This window comes from Carassius gibelio, chromosome B21 (genome assembly GCF_023724105.1).
Source record: "Carassius gibelio isolate Cgi1373 ecotype wild population from Czech Republic chromosome B21, carGib1.2-hapl.c, whole genome shotgun sequence".
NCBI lineage: Eukaryota > Metazoa > Chordata > Actinopteri > Cypriniformes > Cyprinidae > Carassius > Carassius gibelio.
The window spans coordinates 9,819,971-9,841,273 of NC_068416.1; the positions used below are offsets into that span (position 1 = coordinate 9,819,971).

The 21,303-nt window shown below is 35.3% G+C and overlaps 2 protein-coding genes across 2 annotated transcripts; both read left to right on the forward strand.

The window, feature by feature from the left end:
- Positions 1-877: 877 nt before the first annotated feature.
- On the forward strand, positions 878-9,649 carry rskrb (ribosomal protein S6 kinase related b). The gene is made up of 12 exons (XM_052587498.1): positions 878-1,143; positions 2,190-2,468; positions 2,643-2,726; positions 3,356-3,424; positions 3,688-3,757; positions 5,797-5,904; positions 6,486-6,526; positions 6,615-6,642; positions 7,055-7,144; positions 7,352-7,440; positions 7,597-7,707; positions 8,376-9,649. Exons 1-12 carry the CDS (start codon positions 1,114-1,116, stop codon positions 8,712-8,714), a joined length of 1,338 nt encoding a protein of 445 aa, XP_052443458.1. The 5' UTR covers positions 878-1,113; the 3' UTR covers positions 8,715-9,649.
- A 464-nt stretch (positions 9,650-10,113) lies between these two features.
- LOC127986070 (fructose-bisphosphate aldolase C) lies at positions 10,114-20,961 on the forward strand. Its single transcript, XM_052588269.1, has 9 exons — positions 10,114-10,227; positions 16,436-16,566; positions 16,705-16,916; positions 17,693-17,747; positions 17,831-17,991; positions 18,447-18,530; positions 18,620-18,794; positions 18,958-19,157; positions 19,987-20,961. The coding sequence occupies exons 2-9, from the start codon at positions 16,455-16,457 to the stop codon at positions 20,077-20,079; spliced, it is 1,092 nt and encodes a 363-aa protein (XP_052444229.1). The 5' UTR covers positions 10,114-10,227; positions 16,436-16,454; the 3' UTR covers positions 20,080-20,961.
- The last annotated feature ends 342 nt before the right edge of the window (positions 20,962-21,303 follow it).

Below are 21,303 nucleotides of genomic sequence, written 5' to 3' on the forward strand. Positions count from 1 at the left end.
ACTAAATCTTAAAACATAAAAAAAGTTATATGAAATCAAATAACATATATAAAAAAATATGTTTTATGTTTCATAGTTTTATTAATTTGCTATGAATAACTATAAAACTATAGACTTAAAAAACAATAAAAATAATAAAACAAACTAAACAACTAAAATTAAATAAAACATAAACTATTAATAAAACTAATTAAGAATATGAATAAAAACTAAAGTAATAACTCGGTGATAAAATAACACTGTCCAGAACACTCCTGGAGCACAAATAAATTATATTTTTATTTTTATTATTTTTCCCCTCTGCATCTTTCAGCAACAAAAATCCTGATCTGCTATATTTATTTATTTATTTTTCTTTCCTTTTTTTCCTTTTACTTTTTTCCTGTACTTCCCTTTTCAATTTCTGCCCATTTTGTATGTAAACCGATAAGGAGAGCACTAAATAATTTTATAGAGTCAAATAATTTTCGGGAAAAAAACAAAATAAAATTCCAAGTGCTATGAAGCCCCAAACCTATTTTATGTTCCCAAAAAAATCTTCCATTGAACCATTTTTTATTCTTGAAAAACTTTTTAATGAAATTTTGTGCAATGGATCCAAAGGTTTTGGAAACATTAATAAAGAACCTATTTTTAAGAGTGAATAAAATAACAATGTTAATATATAACTATAAATTAACAGAAAGTATGACTCTATGGTACTTGATGTTCAATAAAGTCATGTTTCATCTCTGGCTCTAAAGGCCGGAGGACAGCTCCTGATACTGTTTCGAGTGGTCGCTGGAGTGGGCGTGGTCTAACAGCTCGCCAAGAAATCCGATTGGACGACAGTAACGTGGGAGGCTGCGCAGTATTCGTCGATGCTATCGGAGATTATCTTGTTTTTGTCGCCATGTCAGACTGAAAACGCTTCGGTAGAAGATGAGTTCGCCTGTATAATTCAATGTGAGATATAATATAAAAGCTCCTGTCCCGTCCTATATTCGAGCGATTATAACAGTAATGCACGCTGGTGATAGTATTCTGTCACTCACTGCCACTGAAAATACAAACGACAACATGAATCAACACTGTGTAAGATTCAACTAATGTCTCACGCGGACGACTAATGTGATGGGGACCGATGCTAGCAAAAACAGCAAGGTTAGTTCTTTAACTTATATTCGTGGTTAGGAAAGTTGGAATAATGGTGTATCTGTTCTCTGGATGGCTGCTGACTGTTACATGTTCCTTTCATAGTTGATCAATGCATGTTTATTTTTAGAAGCTAATTCGTAGTAGAGCATTTAAGTCATGTTTATACAAAAAAAAAAAAATCATAAGCATTTTCTATTAAATTGTGTTATGTGTTATGTTTATTTTCTATTCAACTAGAGGGAAGCTATGAGACTGAGAGTATTTTTATAAGTAGGTCGTTACATTTAGTTTAAATACATATTTGTAGTTAATAAATTCATAGCCATTTTATATTTGTGTGGATTTGACTGAAAGCAGTAGCCAAGGGAAAAGTGTGTCATCTACTTGAATTAATATGAATATTATGGTGATTCCTTGACTATGGGAAGTTTTGTCTTGATATTGAAAACTTTTTAAACGTACATGGGATATTCAGTATATTTAAAACTGACTTTTTTAAATAAATTCATCATTACCACTGCAAACTGTTAATTTGGCCACAGCACATTATGTTGCGGTAATGACTCTATTGAACTCTTATAGGGAACAAAAATACTTCCATTTGCCATGGACTGCATTATAACGTCTTAAATAAAAAATTGGTCCCAAAATTCCATTAGCATGAGTTTGAAATACATTTACTGTGATATTTTAGAGAGCGATATTATATTCACTCTTTCTCTCTCACACACACACACACACACACACACACACACATATGAACTGAAAATGTAATATTTGTCCATATTTATTCCTCCATAATTCTCTCCGATGTAGGGACACGTCAGAAGAACAGTTCATTTTAAATGAGCAAATGTTATTATTTATCTAAAAATGTAAATTTTTGTGTTTATAACCCATTATTTTCCTCTTATATATTGATTCAATTTCTAATTATTATTTCAAATATAGTATAGTAATAAATAGTATCCAGACTTGAATGTTAACAAAAATAGGTCATTGCTGGAATATGAGTAACCGTGTGATTATTATTTAATGATGTTGATTCACAGCAGTATACAAGGTCGGAGGAGCAGTCACAAATATCCAGATGGCGGGGATTTCTCTCTGCTGTGGGAATATCTCTCCCAGCTGGTCTCTGCCGAATCAACCCATTACGAATCAGATCACATCGAATGATTTGTGACAAGGAGCCATCCATTCCTGAGCACCTGGTCTCCTCATTACCAGGTCCTGAGAAACTCCGTATGGAATGGAGTCTGCCGAGCTTCATCAACATGTTTCTGCCCGAATTCCCCCATCGTAATGTCCCAGGACATGAACATTTTCAGGTGAGAGACACTAGGGACAAAAGATGAAAACATTTTATTTATTTATTTATATATATATATATATATATATATATATATATATATATATATATATATATATATATATATATATATATATATATATATATATAATTTTTTTTTCCTCATTATTTTCTCATATTGTCCGACCTCTAGGTCCTGGGTTACATAGCTAAAGGATCTTTTGGCCCCATTTTAAAGGTTAAGGATAAGTCGAAGCATAAGATCTATGCAGTTAAGGTAAAACTTGTATGCACCCACTCATTTACAATTCCTCATAATTTCATAATTTTTACACATTAAAAAATATGTTTCTATGTATTTATATTTATACGTATTGTATACTATCGTTCAAAGGTGTTGGTTCTGTAATATTTCTGTTTTTGAAGTCTCTTATGCTCACCAAGGCTGCATTGATTTGATAAAAAATTGAGTAAAGCAGTAAAAATGTTTAATAATATTATATTTTAAAATAACTGTTTTCTACTTTTATATTATTTTTAAAATGTCATTTAAACTTGTGATGCGAAGCTGCGCCATCATTACTTCAGTCTTCAGTGTCAAATGATCTGATTTGATGCTCAAAAAACATGTGCTGCCTAATGTTTTTGTGGACACCATAAAAAAGAAATCTTTTGTAATATAAATGTCTTTATTGTCACTTTTGAACACATGTATGCATCCTTGCTTGCAAAAGACAAACAAACAAACAAACAATAGGCTACTTCTTACAAAAAAAATGAATCTTACTGATCCTAAACTTTGAGCTGGTTCTCTTCATGAGGAAGAATAAACTGCCATTACTGTCATTGTGATACAGTAATGCTAACCATTTGTGTTTATTTATTTATTTATTTTTTCTAATGTAGGTTATTCCAAAATCGGAGATTTTGCGCTTGGGATTTTTGGAGCAGTCTAAGGAGGAAGTGATCGTCCAGGTGAGCCTCAGTCTTCTATGATGTCATCATTTTTATCAGGTCTAATGGCCAGTGTCATCATTTACAGCCACTGACTCCTAGCTTATGTCATAAATACTATGGAAATTGAGATGGTTTGTGTTTTAGTAGCAACGGGAAGAGAGCTAGGATGAATATAAGCAGTGGTCTTTAGCAGCCTGGTACATGAAGAGGTCGAGTTCAAAACCTCAGAGGTTTATGACTCACTGTACCTGTGCTCTTGTTGTCAAACTGTTGCTTTGCAGCGTCAGGTCCACCACCCTTTTGTCCACGACCTGCAGGACTGCTGGCAGACCCAGCGGCACATCTACATTAGTGAGTGATAAAGAACGCACCCCTGCCCCAATTCTCCTCCTGCCTTTCCCACCACTAAATCAGTCTTCCCTCGCACCAAGTGCCATGTGGCCCTGACACAAAACCTCCCTGGAGCTCCTACAAACTATTATTCCACCTGAACTCTTGTTTTATTCTGTGAGAAGCTGTGAAGAAGACATATAATCCGAAATTATACATTGAAGTTTATTATAGTCTCTTTTGCACACCAATGCTGTGTTTATATAATCAAAAATACAGTAATTTATATTTATATATTTATATAAACTATTATTTTTGGGGGGGCTTGTTATTCCTTTATTATTCAGACAGTCACAGGACAGTGGAGAGATGACAGGAAAGTATTGGGTAAAGAGAGGGGGGCGGGATCAGCATAGGACCTTGAGAGGGGACTCGAATTTGGGTCGCCGTGAGCACAGTTGTGTATTTTGGTGCACTATGCACGAGGCTGTCGGTTACGACGTATTATTGCATTTTAAATTAATGTTTTTCAAATATTTTCCTGAATTATTAACATTCATTATTCCAGTCTTTCATAAATCATTTGAATATGCTGATTTGGGGCCTAAGAAACATTTTTTATTTATTATCAGTGTTGAATATTTTTGAGAAAACCATGACACTTTTTTTCAGGATTCCTTGATGAATAAAAACTTCTGAGTTGCATTTACTTGATCAATTGAATGTGTCTTAGCTGAATTAATGCATTACATTCTTTTAAAAAGTACCCCAAACTTTTGTACTTTAGTGGATGATCTTTGTTGAAAAGTTTAGAGGTTTATATTTTAGAGATGATGTGCCTAATAAGTAATAATCATTACATAAATGGCATTAAGGGTGAAGAGTCTAAGAAAGTTTGTTCTTCTAACAATTTTACCAAACACTTCTCTCACCTGCCATCATTTGGCCAAACAGATAATCCCACTTTATATTCATAGCCATTGGTCAAGCAGATGCTGCTGTGTCACAGTGCTCGACAAATGCTGGGAAAAGAGAAAGTGTAAAACACTCCCCCTTTAATTTATTTATTTATTGATTCTGTGTAGCACACTGTGTACACACTGCATACTGAAATCATCAGATTGTTAGCAGAGAACTTCATGAACTGAACTGAGTGTATCAGATAAGAGAAAAGTACAAAATGTCCCTGCAGGACCAGCTGTGAACCACAGTTGTATAAAATATGGATGCTATCCATGGTGCTGAATTCAAGATGGACAAGTTTACAACCATCTACAGTTAAAAAAAAATCACATTAGTCCTATTAAGTTGTTATATATCATTAGCAAGCGAATTGACCCAAATTCTTTTGAACTAGACATGTTCACCTAGACAAACTTGTGTAGTTCTAAAATAACTTAATTTTGGCTTGAGAAAGCCTGACCAGAAAGCTTGAATCATTGTAGCTTGAATGTTTAAAGTCATGCAGACTCAGACAGATAGATAGATAGATAGATAGATAGATAGATAGATAGATAGATAGATAGATAGATAGATAGATAGATAGATAGATAGATAGATAGATGAAAATCAGTGTAGACAATACTAGAAAAAAGTCCACATATTCAAACTTGGCCCACTTATCAGGACTCCACAATCTAAACCTCAAGTCCTTTTCCCCCAGTGTTTGATTTCCCAGTGATCCTGACTGCATTTGTGAAAGTCAGTTTACTTTTTCCACTATGATGTTCACCCCTTGAATGCTTTCTCCTGACTAAAGCTACAATGATTGTGTCACTTCCTTTGATCACCACCTGATTCCTTCATTCACAGCCTGCACTGTTTTACTACTATTCTTATGCTTAATTCAGTCTAGATCACTATTGGGATTTCTTTAAATCAAGCTTTCCTGTTTTATAACAGAGAGTGTTCTGTACTTCATCTGACCATTATATTTTACCAGTCAGTGGTTTTTCTCTGCTCTTAACCTGTTTGAGTTGGATATTTGCGTTTGTCTATATTGGAGATTTGCACATTTAGGCGCTGTTTATATGGTTCGTTTCTGAATATTCCCTCTCTAGTGTGTGATTACTGCAGCACAGGGGACCTGTACACATACTGGGTGATGATTGGTCAGTTTGGAGAGGATGTGGTAAAAGTGTTTGCTGCTGAATTAGGTTCTGCTCTAGGTAAGAAAAATCTATATGACATGAAATAAGTATTTTATGTTCACCTAGGCTTCACTTATTTGATCAAAAATGCAATGAAAACTATAATGCTGTGTAATATTGTTACAGTTTAAAATAGTAATTGCTTTCTGTTTGAATATGTTTTAAAATGTAATTTATTCCTGTGATGCCAAGCTGAATTTTCAGCATATTTTTTCAGTCTTAATATGTTTTATTTTGCTGATTTGGTGAACAAGAAGCAATTATTATTACTGTGGCTTAATATTTTTGTCGAAACCACCTTTTAAACTGCAATTATTTGCAAATTGAATATTTTGTAATATTCTAAGTGCCTTTACTGTCACTCTTTCGATTATTATTTAAAAGTATTAATGTTTTTTCAAAAAATCTTACTGACCCCAAACATTTGAAGTGTTGTATATTATATTATATTATATTAACCTTAAATCACACACACACACACATACACACACATACACACACAAATGAACTCCATGGACATTTATGTCAAGCAATTTTTGCTCGAGTACAATAACTATAAATGCTTATCAAAATAATATTTTAAATCTCATGTTTTATAGGGTTCCTTCATGATTGTGCAGTCATCCATCGTGATGTGAAGGTATTCTATGTTTTGAATGTAATGATGTTTTATTTTAATTGAAACTCTAAAATGCCTTTAAAACATTCTCTTGGTGTATTTTGAACAGATGGAGAACGTGCTTCTGACAGATCAGGGTGAGGCAGTCTGTGTTCTGTAGTCCCGCCAGTGGAGGGCAGTAGGTGTCTGCTTGTTTTTTTGTAAACATGGAATGTTCCAGAACATCGAAGCTTCAGGATTCCAGGCCACAGAATATAGCTAGAGTATTTACACATCCGTGATATCATCATAGCTATTGAACAAACAATCCAATCCACTAATTTCATATTGTGATATTCCAATTATTTAAATATTTGTTTGTTCAAATGTGGAAATGAAAATATGACCTCAAAGTGAAATATGGCATCAAAGCTTCTAAAACTAAAATGCCATCAAACAGCCATCTAATCATAAATTGTATATGTTCATAATATAAAAACCTGAATTATTACTAAGTTAATCATTTAGTGTTACTATGTAAATGGGAGGGTTTTTTATATTTTCTTATAGGCCATCTGCGACTGGCTGACTTCGGTTTGTCTCGGCGTCTGGAGCGTGGAGGAAGGGCGTTCACTATTTGTGGGACAATCCAATACATGGGTAAATCTATAATAAAAGAAGAAATTAAAACAAATAAATTATTACTTTGACTTTTGTGGAATATATGTGGAATAATATACATAAATAGTCTCTTGGAAATGCAGAATGAGCCATTAATGATATTTATGGCTAAGCTAATGAAAGGCTGTTTATGTGATAGTTATATGTGGAATGTAAACAGGATTCTTAAGAAATCTGTCTCTTCAGCTCCTGAAGTCCTTAGCGGTGGTCCATACAACCACGCAGCTGATTGGTGGTCTCTTGGTATCCTTCTTTTTGCATTGGCAACTGGAAAGGTAAGGAAAAATGCACATACATGTATATTTGCACCAACATATTGTGTTTTCGGCCTGCCGTCGGAAAAAAGACACGTTTGTGTGTTTCTGCGTGAATAGATGTGTCTTTTCTGCCAAGTCATTCTGAACTCCCCCCCCCCAACCCCACTGTCTCAGTTTCCTGTGTCTCCGGAGCCGGATCACTGTAGCATGCTGAGGACAGTACGCAGCTTCCCGTATGAGATGGCAAAAAACTTCTCTCCTCCTTTTGCTCTCCTGCTTACAGAGGTGAGACCTGCACCTGGTTTACTTGACAAAATGTGCAAATTGCAGTTGTTTCTCTGCAAACCCTAAAATTGAAACACTTAAATGAGATCATTGTTTACATTTAGTAAAAAATATTAAAGGGATAGTACAATATTCTGTCATCATTTATTCAAACTGTGCTCAGAATTGTAAGTGTAAAACCAGCTTTCAGTTTCAAATTCTCTAGAATAAAAAGGAGACAAATTATCTAAGATATCCAGGGATAGTTCACCCAAAAAAATCTGTCATCCTTTATTCACCCTTGTGGTCCTCCAAACCTTTCTTCTGTGAAATATATTCCCTTCTTCTAGTTTGAAGGGAACCAAACAACACCCCCAACAGCTCATTGACTTCAATTGTATGGACAACAAACTCTGAGACATGTCTGAAAATATCTTAATTTATGTTCCACAGAAGATCATATAGTTTTGAAACAACATGAGAGTGATAGACTTTTCGTCACTTAACAATTTTCTGTGAATTGTCGCTTTAAAATGTATATCTTCTGATGAGATTTCATTGTAGAATTTGTGATTTTTGATTTCTGGGATCTGGACGATTCTGAGCACAGTTTGAGACACCCTTGAGATCCCTTCTGAATACTAATAAGATTTGATTTAATCATTTGAACCAATCTTTCCTCTCCTCAGCTTCTTTGTAAAACTCCAGCACGTCGCCTTCGGACACTGGAACGCTTCAAGCGGCAAACCTTTTTCCACGGCACACCGTTTGATTCCCATCTGCTCCAAAAGACCCCCATGGAGCTGATCCTGGAGCTGAAGAACCGGCCCGACCGTCCTGCCAAAGCCCGTCGAGGCCTGACCCTGGAGCCCTTCCCAAACTTTGACTGTGACTTTGTCTTAACCTCACCGTGCACACCCACCGCTCCAGACCTTTCACCGACTCTGGCCAACATGGAGCGGGTAGAAGCACTCATGCAAAGCCATGCACCTCAGGACGATGCTTCCCAAAGAGAAGTGTTTGTTTAACTTTCTAAGACAATTTTGTCAGGAGTTTTAAAAATCAGACACCTCAGAAGCACGTGGGGCAAGAAGGTATTTTGTCATCATTCCAAACCTGTATGATTAACATCTGTGGAACACAAAACAAGATGTTTAATGTTGGTTAGTGCACACCTGACTTCCAGTGAATGCACAAAAAATACAACTGAAGTCAGTGAAAATGGAAACTGTTTGCTTGCCAGCGCTCTTTAAAATAACTTCTCTATTGTTCTGCAGTAGAAAAAAAACTAATTCAGGCTTTGAATCACATGGGGGTGAGTAAATAAGGACAACATTTTCATTTTTTAGGTGGACCTTTTTATTGGAGGTTATTCTTCTGTGAAGGAATTTGGTTAAGTGTATTTCTTATTGAGACACTCTTATCCTTGCGTTGAACTCTTTACCTTTTTGTTGAGACATTTAGTGAAATGTGGTTCATAGTTCCTCATATCCTTTTTACATTATTTGACTATGTTGTCCTCATTAATATGCCATCACTGTATTTTCATTAAACAAACATACCATAAATTAAGTTCTTCCTAGTTTATAATGTTTTGAAAGCTTCACAGACCCTCAGGGATATAATTTAATGCTAAATGGATCAGATTGTCAAATGGATACCTGTACTTTTATATAACATAATATTCTCAGCACTGTGCATTTGTTTCCATAATGCACTGTGGACTGATACTGTGGGAAAGCGGCTGTGGTTAGGTGTTATACAAATGTTCCTATTGGCTTTATTGTTCATACTGTTATTTTAACTGCTGCAGGGCCTGGTTGGATGCCCATGTATGCATGAATAACCTTGTATGCCTGAGATGACAGTATTTGTTTTATGCCCAGAATGCCTGACACCAGTGATCCTTTATTAAAAACTAAACAAAGAATAAAGGAAATAATGTAGTCATTTTTTTTCTTTTTATGCAATATTGTAATAAATGCTGTATGTGGTTATTTCTGAAGCCCTACCCACTAAAATCACAGCATTGCAGTGTCAGCTACTGCTATTATTGAGCTATTGATCTCTCTCTTAATCTCTAATATAAGAATATTTATTTTGGAAAACTTTTCCATCCTAAGTAAATAGTATAAAGCAATAATTTGTGTTTAAATAGAACGAATCCTTTATTGGTTTGTATATGTAATAAGCATATACAATTAATAGACATGTTTTTAAGAAAAAAAAAAAGTTGTAGACGAATATTCAATTACTTCTATTATTTTATGTTTTTATATTGAATATATTAAAGGTGTAATTATTTCTACCACGTTTTAACTTTATTTTACAAAAGCGTACGTGCTCGTACAACACACCTCAAGCATGAGACCGTAGAGGTCACTTTAAAGACTCATGAATACCCATTATTATTACAATAAGGTCTTGACCAAAGCCACGCCCCTAGGTGGGATGACTTTTCTAAGCGGTCACGTTGCGTTGCGGCATTGAATCAGGAGGCTGTCGACAGTAGGACATCTTTTGCATCTCTCTCCTAAACAGGTAAGTTATTTTTAAAAAGTGTGTCTATACACACACACACACTTATATATATATATATATATATATATATATATATATATATATATTCTTTTTTAATTTTTTTTTTAGGGAAAATGCAGCTTTCTTGAAAGAAGTAATTTAACGTTACTCGTTTTGTAAATATACCATTTTTGACGTTAAATGTAGTTTTATAAATTTCTTCTGTAATTTTATTTAAAAATATTTGTTATATTAATAGTGCAACGTCAGTTATTTGCTTTGCATTGAGTGTCAGAAGTAAATATGTACGATCCGACAGGTGGTTGTCTCATTTTGGCAGTGTTTATAGCAAATGCGTCAAACATATTAAAGCCATTGTTGTGAAATGCTCGTTTTTAAGGGTTCAAACACTCAGAAATCAACTATATAAAGAGATAAACATCATCATATCGACATTCGTGACATTCAATGTCACCCTGAGCATGGGTGAACACATCCTCGTCATCATCATCATCATCACTCTCTTCCTTAAATTTAAAGTAGAACTAACAGAAAGCCGACAAACCGAATCTATCTGAACAGCGTTTATCTAACAGAACATGCTAATTAAAGCATCAAATGCACGTGTAGGTCTTTAGAGCATCACAGATGCGGCTGCTGTCTGCGGAAGAAGGGAGTGTGGCCGATCTGCACGTAGACATGTCCTACATCACTGTAGCTTAGCCTAGCACAGATGAGCTAACGTGACGAAGTAGAGATTTTAAACACATCCTTACAACATCACATACTCTCGAAAGCGATATTTAAATAATGTGCATCAAATACAGGTTTTGTCAAAGAGGTCTTTCCCCCTAAATGTCGCCCTCGTACGTTTTTGAAATCCTACATACACCGCTAGCGACACAATTAGAAGTGCGTCACGGCACATAAGGTTTGTGATGAATCACGCGAGCCGTGTTCTCAATCTCGTGTCGTGTATACGTGCTGAGGATGGTGTATCTCCTCTCTGAGGACACCGAGGGTAAATTACATATATTGCTGCTCAAGGTGAAACGATGGAGACTAAGCTCAGGATGTACAGTTCTCAAAAACGATGTCCTTTGACTCTTCTGTTTCTTCTTTTACGTACTTCTTCTTTTATTTTTGTATCTTTTGCATTACCATTGCATTTCTCCATGCATAATATCTGTTTGAAGATAATATAATGCATGTGATAGGTTTTTTGGCCGTTTGAAATAATAATCAAAAAGCATACTATTAATATTTTAAACATTTTAAAATGTTTAACATGTTATTAATATTTTCCAGAGAAATACCAAACAAATAAGTGTCATTACAAATTTTGAGGGAAATTGGTAAGTTTTGTGTGAAGAACTACACTACCCATAATCCTGAAGAGCGATCCACCAATCAGAAAAGCTAAGCAGATGCTCTCAACCTGTTATTTCTAACTATATTAATATTCTGCACTGAACTTAAAAATTTTTTTTATATTTAATTTTTATATTGTAGTGTTGTTTTATTAAATTATGCCACAGTTTACGTGCATAGTCTTTCACTATACATATAAATTTTTGCCTTAGTTCAAATTTGTAATGTCATGATTTGTTTTGGAGTAGGCTGGTTTGTTTCATTGAAATCCCTGTGGAGAAAATGAATGTGGAAGATATTTATGGGATTAAAGCCTTTGGAAGAATGGGAAAAACGCAGACTCACTGTTGCGCATGATGCAGTGCAGAGCAAAAGATGCAGACTGAATCCGTTCTCACTGAATAACTTATGCGTCATATCTTTTTTTTTTTTGAGAAACATCTCGTTCAAGGCCATTGACACTCTCTATAAAAATTAGTTTGAATAAAATAACAGGTTTTCAGTAGGATAGCATTATCAACCTAGGGATAAGCATTTGAAATTATAAAAAGTGTGAAAAAAAGTGACGTGACATACAGCCAAGTATGGTAACTCATATTCAGAATTTGCATTCTGCATTTAACTCATCCAAAGTGTGCACACACAGCAGTGAACACACATTTGGAGCAGTGGATTTCTATTTTCATCTCTCTTCATGCCCATAACTGATAACAGACTGGTTAGCTTCTCTATCCTGTTAGTTTGAATTTGTATATCCAACCGTCTAGCAGATTGATGCCTTATAGGCATTAATTTGAACCACTGTGTTATTTGTTTAAAACCAGTTAAGAATTAAGACTGTAATTAAATGACTTAAAAGTGCAGTGTCTAAACAGTGTCATCATTACTCATCAAAATGTATTCACTTGCATTAGAAACACTGATGGTGTGTTATAAATGGCAAGCCGATGTGGTTCCCTCTAATTTAAACAGAGCTTGCATTTGTCTATGATATATTATATAATAAATTATGTAACACTGGCGAGCAGTCGAAATAATATCTAAATAATATCGTTGGCTGAACATCTGATGCATATGGGACACAAAATTGGAAACACTTCAGGATTCTCAAAGTCATCATTGGATTGGTTGAGTTCTACAGGATTTCCGTGAGACATGCGTTCTTTAACGTTCCACCTGGAAACAAAGATACCGTGGCGCCAAACCCCCTCACGAAACAAGAAAGCCATCATGTTACAACTGACAAGGGACGATTATCAGGATCAACTAAACTCTGGATTTTTAAAAGTATGTGAAATATTTAAAGTTTGCAGCATATAATCCTCAAAATACATCCAAGAGTTTTACACAGCGGTCTGTTATTGTGGCAACATTTCCACGGCTCGAAACGTGACGGTGAACAAAACGAACTGTGATTGGTTGTTTGACATGTCGGTCAAACGACCTCATGGACGGGCCAATGAAAGCCGCCATGAATTCCAGACCTTCAGTAATATTTAATATAAATGCCAAATTGATAAAATAGCTAAAAATACATTTTGATAAAATACATATTTAAATTATCAAATATATAAATAAATATTGCTTATTTTCTTAAATATAATTTTTTGTAAACAATGACCTAGATTAGCAGAAGTATATTTTGCGCCTTGGAAACTTTTGAGGTTTAATACATTGGCTTTAAGTGATAACCCATATTTAAAAGGTTACTCTACTCCATAATGAAAATGTTGTCATTAATTACTCACCCTCATGTCTTTTCAAACCCGTAAGACCTCTGTTCATCTTCAGAACACCAATTAAGATATTTTTTATGCATTCTGAGAGCTCTGACCCTCCTCCAAGTTACTTGTAAGTTACCCAATCAAGGTCCGTAAACGTAGCGAGAATAATCCATGTGACATCAGGGGTTCACCCATAATTTTATGAAGCTATGAGAATACTTTTTGTGCGCAAAGAAAGGCCGCACCAAACGGCTGACAAGGAACGGCATAAGCTGTTCGCGTTCAGTGGATGTTCTCCAAAATGGCGATACGGTGAGGCGGAGGAGACTAAGGCCCAATCCCAATTCTATTTTATACCCCTTCCCCTACCCCTCCGCCCCTTCCCCTTGTCCATTAAAACAGAGTGTCAAGGGGTAGGAGAGAAAATATTCCCCTAAGGATTGGGACACCACTACTATGCCATCACACGCCATCTAGCTCTCGTCATCTAGCTCTTACAATACATACATATAATGGTGTGCATTAGAGCCCTTAATTATCGTTCTGTAGTAATGAGCTGCTTACTGACACACAAACATATCGGAAATCGTGCAGCTCACACATCCAGGAGAAAATAAACTTGTCAACGCTGCCCCACGACTTTTATTAAATACAGTTTAAATACTGAATCGCTATATTATATTTTCCAGCGACGAGAGGATACAGTCGCTGTTTTTAAGTAAACTCACTCATAAAAGATAAACAGATGCAAACACATGCAACTTCCATCACTCTTTCTCTCTCTCTTTCTCTCTCGAATAGGCAATATTTGAGTAAATGGTTTAGCGATTTCTTATTATTGGGGGGATTAGGCCCCATCAATGTCTACGGCAGTTATCGCCCTGAACAGACATATGTTGTGGTACTATCATGCAGTCTCTAATGATATGACGTTAGCAAATATTAGAAATTTTTTGCAAACGTCTTTGAGTAACATGAACTCACAATTGAATGTAACATAAAACAAATGGTTACTTTTCTTTAAAATCTTTATTTATGCCAAAAAGACACCTCTACCCCTTCACGTGAACGCGTGAAATGGAGGGGTAGGTTAAAGGGGAAGGCCTAAGGGGTAGAATTGGAATTGGGCCTTATTGTTGAATAAAGTCTGTCATACATCAAAATGACCTCTGTTTGCCCTTTGCGATATCATTGAAGCCAATACATAGTATATAAAGCTAATAATTGTGGGCTTTAGCATTAAACATTTTAATTTTTGACCCAAAAATTTTGTCATAATTTACTCCCCCTCCAGTTGTTTTAAACATGTATGTTTCTTTCTTCTGTTGAGTAAATTTTTACACAAGGCATCTAACTGTGATTTATTTCAACACAGACCAGCCAGTCTGTGCCGGTTTTGCCTTTTTCCATTCAGCATAGAGATGGGGGAGCACTCAACCAATGTACTCAATATACAGGCATAGAAGGGATTTAGACAAGCAATGATTTCCAGTTTCAATATGAATGATTGAAAAAAATGAGTGAAAAAAAAAACACTCTAAGTATATTTTTAAAATATACAATCAGATAATATAATATCAATTAAATAAAAGTCAATTTTCATGACTCTTTCTTAAAACATTTAGGTGGACTTTACAAATAGCACTTTGTACTAATTTCTAATTAAACCTTTTCATTTAACATACATTTTAAATCATTATTTTAATCTATAATTAATAATTTTGTGCTTGATTAACATTTGATTATATGTTAAAATGTAGGTTGTTATTCATTTTACATTTAAAGCACTCTTATGTTCAGCTAATTGCAATAAATATAAAATTAAACTATAAATCATTTTGATTTTATTGCAATTAGCATGCAGTTAAGTAAAACATTTAAATTCAGTTCACAATTATGTTTCAAAAATATATTATTAAGTACTTTTTTTTTTTTTTTTTTTTTTTTTTAAGTATTCTAAATTTGACTTCTTTTACACAAGTAATAAAACCCTTTTAATGAAATGTTGTGCCAATCCTACACCATGTAGTAACAGACAGTGGGGCATGTCTAATGGGGATTGACAGCAGAGATGAGAGGAGTGTGATTGCATAACAGCAATAGAAAACGCTCTGCTGGCGTTAGTCCACGTTATTATGTAATTCAGCCTCACTGAAGAGCTTGTGAGAAAGAGTGGGCCAGAATATTACCTAGATCCTAGATGCCTTGAATAATAAGGCACAGTTTTGTTTATCCATAGCCATCAGTCAGACGTTTCCAGGAGACAAATTGTTGTTCCTTTTGTGACTTTCTTTGGGTGAAGTAGTGTTTCTAAGAAGCAGAAAGCACTGCCAATTTCCCATTCGAGCCATGGTGTGAATCCCAAATCAAGAGCCGAAGTGTAGCTCTTAAGTAAGGTTTCCAAAGAAATATTAAACAGCACAACTGTTTTTAACATTGCTAATAATAAGAAATGTTTCTTGAGCACCAAATCAGAATATTAGAACGATTTCTAAAAGATCATGTGACATTAGAGACTGGAGTAATAATACAGAAAATTCAGCTTCGCTAGCACAAGAATAAATAACATTTTTTAAATATATTAAAATAGAAAATGGTTATTTTAAATTGCTTATTTTATTGGCATAAGTTTGAGTTATTTCAAGCATATTTCACAATGTTACTATTTTTAGTTTTTCAAAATCATAATTTTTTTTTAAAGGGTTGTCATTTGAAAATGTTGTCATTATTCACTTACACCCACGTCGTTCCAAACCGGTAAAAGCTTTGTTCGACTTCAGAACACAATTTAAGATATTTTGGAAAATATCTTCTATTGTGTTTCAAAGACTTCAGAAACCCTCCACCTTCCCCAGCTCCACCTGTATAGTTCTGCTATGGGGTGATTCATGTATGCCATATATGGGTGTTATTTTATATATGTTACAAGTACAGTAACAGTAGGCTTGCTTCTTACATGCTCAAAGCAGAATGCTGTGGATGTATTGGCCGTAGCAATTATTGATACTTACTCTATGACTAAACACATTAACATTGTCATGTACAATACCATGCTAAAACCTACGAGAGCTGTCATTATAGAAATATAAGATGGATGAAATGACAGTTGTGTTTCTGCCGTTCCTCTGTTGCAGATTGCTTTGAGCCGCAGACATGACGCACCAGTACCCCGCACTCACAACTGAGCAGAAGAGGGAGCTCCAGGACATCGCTCAGCGTATCGTAGCTCCTGGGAAGGGCATCCTCGCTGCAGATGAGTCCACAGGTCAGTGAGGGTTGCATCTAATATGGAAATAACACATTCAGTTCGATCATTTATTCCCCTCAGGTTGTTCCAAACTTGAAATATGCAGCAAACCGCAGTCCTTCTAACACAATAATATGTATGTCTGCATGTATACAGGCAGTATGGCAAAGCGCCTGAACCCCATTGGCGTCGAGAACACAGAGGAAAACCGCCGTCTGTATCGCCAGCTCCTTTTCACTGCTGACGAGCGCATGGACAAGTACATTGGTGGTGTCATCTTCTTCCACGAGACCCTTTACCAGAAAGCTGATGATGGCACACCCTTTGCCAAAATGATCAAGGACAGGGGCATTGTTGTGGGAATCAAGGTACAAAATTTGATTTGAATGATTTTATTTAACTGGGATGCATTACATTGATCAAAAGTGACCGCCATTTCAAATGTTTCTAAAGATTTCTAATTCAAATAAATGCTGAAGAGATTTGTCATGGTTTCCACAAAAATATTGAGCAGCACAAGTGTTTTAACACTGAAAATAATAAGAAATGTTAGATTGATTTCTGAAGGATCATGTGACACAGAAGACTAGAGTAATGATGCTGAAAATTCACCATTGCGTCACAGGAATAGATTACATTTTATTATATAGTAAATCAATAAAAATATATTTTTAATTGTAATAATATTTTACAGTTTTTACTGTATTTATGATCTCATTTGATATATATATATATATATATATATATATATATATATATATATATATATATATATATATATATATATATATATATATATATATACGAATGAAATTTTAAATTAGTGTACGTACAAAAAAATCTGTATTTATCAAACGTGTGCACGCTGTTCCTATTGCACACCAGTAAGTAATCATTGTTGATAAATCCAACATGTTCTTAAGCACCATGCTGATTCATGTTCATGTTCATTTGCATTCAGAAACACCTCCAGTGAACCAAATATGGTGAAAGCACCTCCCTTTATTATCACATGAATGTATACGTTCTCACCAAAGTCATGGCTAAGAAAGCGGTACCGACTGAGGAGCCATTCTGTGCTGGACTATTTTTAGCAATGCTGCCATCACATTTGGATCCTAAAGCAAGTTGTCTTCTTTTACAGGTTGACAAAGGTGTCGTCCCTCTGGCAGGAACAAATGGAGAGACCACAACACAGGGTAAGCTTACAGTTGCTGATATAATATTTGCTAAAATTGATGGCAATGATGTTTTATTAATGTGATACCTGTTTTTTCTTAAGGGCTTGATGGCCTGTCAGAACGCTGTGCTCAGTATAAGAAAGACGGTGCAGACTTTGCCAAGTGGAGGTCCGTGTTGAAGATCAGCGAGACCACTCCTTCAGAGTTAGCCATCATGGAGAACGCTAACGTCCTGGCTCGCTACGCCAGCATCTGCCAGCAGGTGAGCTGTCTGTGCACTCATCTTAAAGGCAGGCAGTGCTGTTATTGTTAATTAAAACTAAAACTATTATCTGAATCACTTACTATTAATTGAAAATATAAATCAGAAATTAATTCTAAATATTAGATTAAAAACATTAACAAAAACCAATGTTTTTGAAATTTTGCAGTGAAAACTTGTCAAATTAAACGGACAAACTAAAACTTAAAAATGTTTAAAAAGCTAAACAGAAAATTTTTTCAAAAACTGTGGTAAAAGCACAATTTTAATAAATAAAAAATACTATAATAGTATATAAAATAATACTAAATAACACTGACTGCAAGAAATCCAGATCACAACAATCTTGATGGATATTTAGGTATTTTATTTAGCTAATGCATAGATATCAGAAATAAGGTTTAACCAATGGAGTGTGACATTTTTGATGTAATATTGTCCATTTGGATTTTCAGAATGGGATTGTGCCCATTGTTGAGCCAGAGATTCTGCCTGATGGGGACCACGACTTGAAGCGCTGCCAGTATGTTACAGAGAAGGTACATAAAAAGTGACATTAATTTATAGCACTCAAACAAGACTTGATTTAAATCGTCAAAACTTTTCTTTATTTCCCACGTATCTCCAGGTCCTTGCTGCCTGCTACAAGGCCCTGTCTGACCATCACGTCTATCTGGAGGGGACTCTTCTGAAACCCAACATGGTGACAGCTGGACACTCCTGCCCCACCAAATTCTCCAATCAGGAAATTGCCATGGCTACAGTGACAGCCCTGCGCCGTACCGTTCCCCCCGCGGTAACAGGTGAGCCACGAGTCTAATAGAGAAACCTCAGCTGTGTTTTACTCGTTGAAGCTTTAAGAATGTGGAGCGCCATGACGTAGCTAACAAGTTACGATAAAAAAAAAGTGATGTGGTGAGAGCACAGTGTCACTTCAGGAAATGTATTTTGAAATTCCTTTGGCAGGTGTGACATTCCTCTCTGGAGGTCAGAGTGAGGAGGAGGCGTCTATCAACCTGAACGCCATCAACAACTGCCCTCTGACAAAACCCTGGGCCCTCACCTTCTCGTATGGACGCGCTCTGCAGGCCTCAGCCCTCAGCGCCTGGCGCGGAGTCAAGGAAAACGAGAAGGCAGCCACAGAGGAGTTCCTCAAGCGTGCTGAGGTCAGTTGATCAAATGCTTTTCCCATTTTGGTGATATTAAGCAAAATTTCAGATAAGCAAAAAGCTCATTGTCATAAGAATAGCACAGTATAAAGCATAACTCACACAGAAGTCACTTCCAAACCAAGCATCTTTCTGTTGACCAACGTGGTTAATCTTTGTGACAAACTTCAATCAGTTGCAAAATTTGTGTATTGTAGCACTTGGATTCCTTTTGAAATAAATTTTGCCCACGAAAATTTGGCCAACACCGGCAAATGATTGTATTTATATAATTGAAATAATGCTTAATAAATATGCTCATCAATATGCAGATATGCTAATTTCAATATAATTGAAATAATATTTAATAAATATGCTCATCAATATGCAGATATGCTAATTTCTATTTATTAATCCTTATTTCATTAAAATGTGTATTTTGGATACAGATAATAATGCTAAAATCTATCAAATGTATATCTGCATCTTTTCAGAAATCGTGTAAAGCTAAATGCTATTTAAGTTCATAGGTCAAATAGGAACTTTGTGTGTAATATCTTTTAATTTCAGTAAACACTGAGATATATATATACAGTACATTTTTATGTAATTTGAATGATTATTTAGCACATAATATTAGTGATGTAGTAAAATTTCAGCGACCAAAAATAATACTATAATAATATTATAAAAACAATGTAATACTTAAAAGTAGTATAAAATTGAATAACAATAGAGCTAGGAAGTGAATCTGTTTAGAATTGCTGGGCTACAATTCTTTGATGTAAGGTCTGTCTGAACCTGCTGAATCGGGCATCGTAAACTGACCTTTGTGACCTTTCCTCAGGCTAATGGATTGGCTGCTCAAGGCAAGTACGTCTCCTCTGGAATGGATGGATCAGCGGGACAGTCCCTGTACGTGGCTAATCATGCCTACTGAACACGCGGTTTCCCACCGTTCCAGCTCCCGCCAGCCAATAGTATAGTGCACAGCTGCTACCCTCACTGTCACCAACCAATCACAGGCCTGCGCTGTCTTCTGTACTTTAGGGTTGTCATTGCGGTGTCTCATAATGTATCTATTTAAAATCTATTAAACTTTAGGAATGGAGAGGAGAAATAGAAAGGTACGCAGGAGATTATTCCTTATTTTTGAAATATTCAAAGTGTAGTTTCATGCTACAAACAAGAAAACAGTATTTTTTTGTGGCCCGTTTTAAATGGATGTATATGTATATCAGACATTCTGTTTTTAGCATTTTAACACAGGTCATTCCAATTAAGGCACCAGCCACTCAAGTCACATTCCGTGCAGTGCAGTATGACCTCATCGGCCCTCATGATAATGATATACTGAGTTCATATTTATTATAATAGGGAATGAAACATATAATAATATTAATATATAGTAATATATTATTGTTAGTTATGATTAACTCCACCAGACTCCGAGGAATATAATTTTGTGTTGTGTTCACATATAATATTAATGCATTGCTGTGTGATTACTGTATCAAAAATTGAATATAAAAACCTTACAATATTAGTTTAAAAAAGGACCGTTATTTTGAAATTGTGCGCTGTTGCGTTTGTGTGCTTGAGTGTATCATGCTCTCCCTCTCCTCCCTGTATTTGTGACACAGTGCTACATGAATCATAACTTTTATTGGTTGTAAACGGCGGAGCGGACCAAACTCTGGAGCTTCTGGGGAGGGAAGCACTCACCGCTCTTGAACAAATGTGATCTTGTGATTTGATGTTGTTCTCTAAGCACTTCATGTGTCAGATAGTAAAAACTAAAATAAAATACTTTAAAATGTCAGATGCTGTTTGTCATTATTATGCGGGTGTATTTCATTCACCTATTGCACACATTTTTAGCAATAACTTAGTTCATTCCATTTGAGCTTTCCTCATCAGACCCTCAACAATGTGCTGAATTAAGCATGTTTACATAGATCTAAGTAAATGGGTATAATTCTAAATGATTAACTGTAGAGAGGTACGTAATTTAATAGAAAACAGTTTGCATAACAAATAAGGGGTTAAAATTTCTGTTCAGTTCTTTATAAAATTATTGGAGGCATATTTACAAATATGGTACCCTGGATTTCCCTAATAACTTTAAAGCGTTAGAGGCACAAATCCAATTTTTGTGTCAAGT

What these genes read in the sequence shown, in the direction of transcription:
- rskrb (XM_052587498.1), top strand. Translation starts at nt 1,114, where the DNA reads ATGGGGACCGATGCTAGCAAAAACAGCAAG. An exon ending in CCAGCGGCACATCTACATTA is followed by an intron (nt 3,758 to 5,796) that starts GTGAGTGATAAA and finishes TTCCCTCTCTAG; the next exon opens with TGTGTGATTACTGCAGCACA. An exon ending in TCATCCATCGTGATGTGAAG is followed by an intron (nt 6,527 to 6,614) that starts GTATTCTATGTT and finishes TATTTTGAACAG; the next exon opens with ATGGAGAACGTGCTTCTGAC.
- LOC127986070 (XM_052588269.1), top strand. Translation starts at nt 16,455, where the DNA reads ATGACGCACCAGTACCCCGCACTCACAACTGAGCAGAAGAGGGAGCTC. An exon ending in TGGAGAGACCACAACACAGG is followed by an intron (nt 17,748 to 17,830) that starts GTAAGCTTACAG and finishes TTTTTTCTTAAG; the next exon opens with GGCTTGATGGCCTGTCAGAA. An exon ending in ACGCCAGCATCTGCCAGCAG is followed by an intron (nt 17,992 to 18,446) that starts GTGAGCTGTCTG and finishes TTGGATTTTCAG; the next exon opens with AATGGGATTGTGCCCATTGT.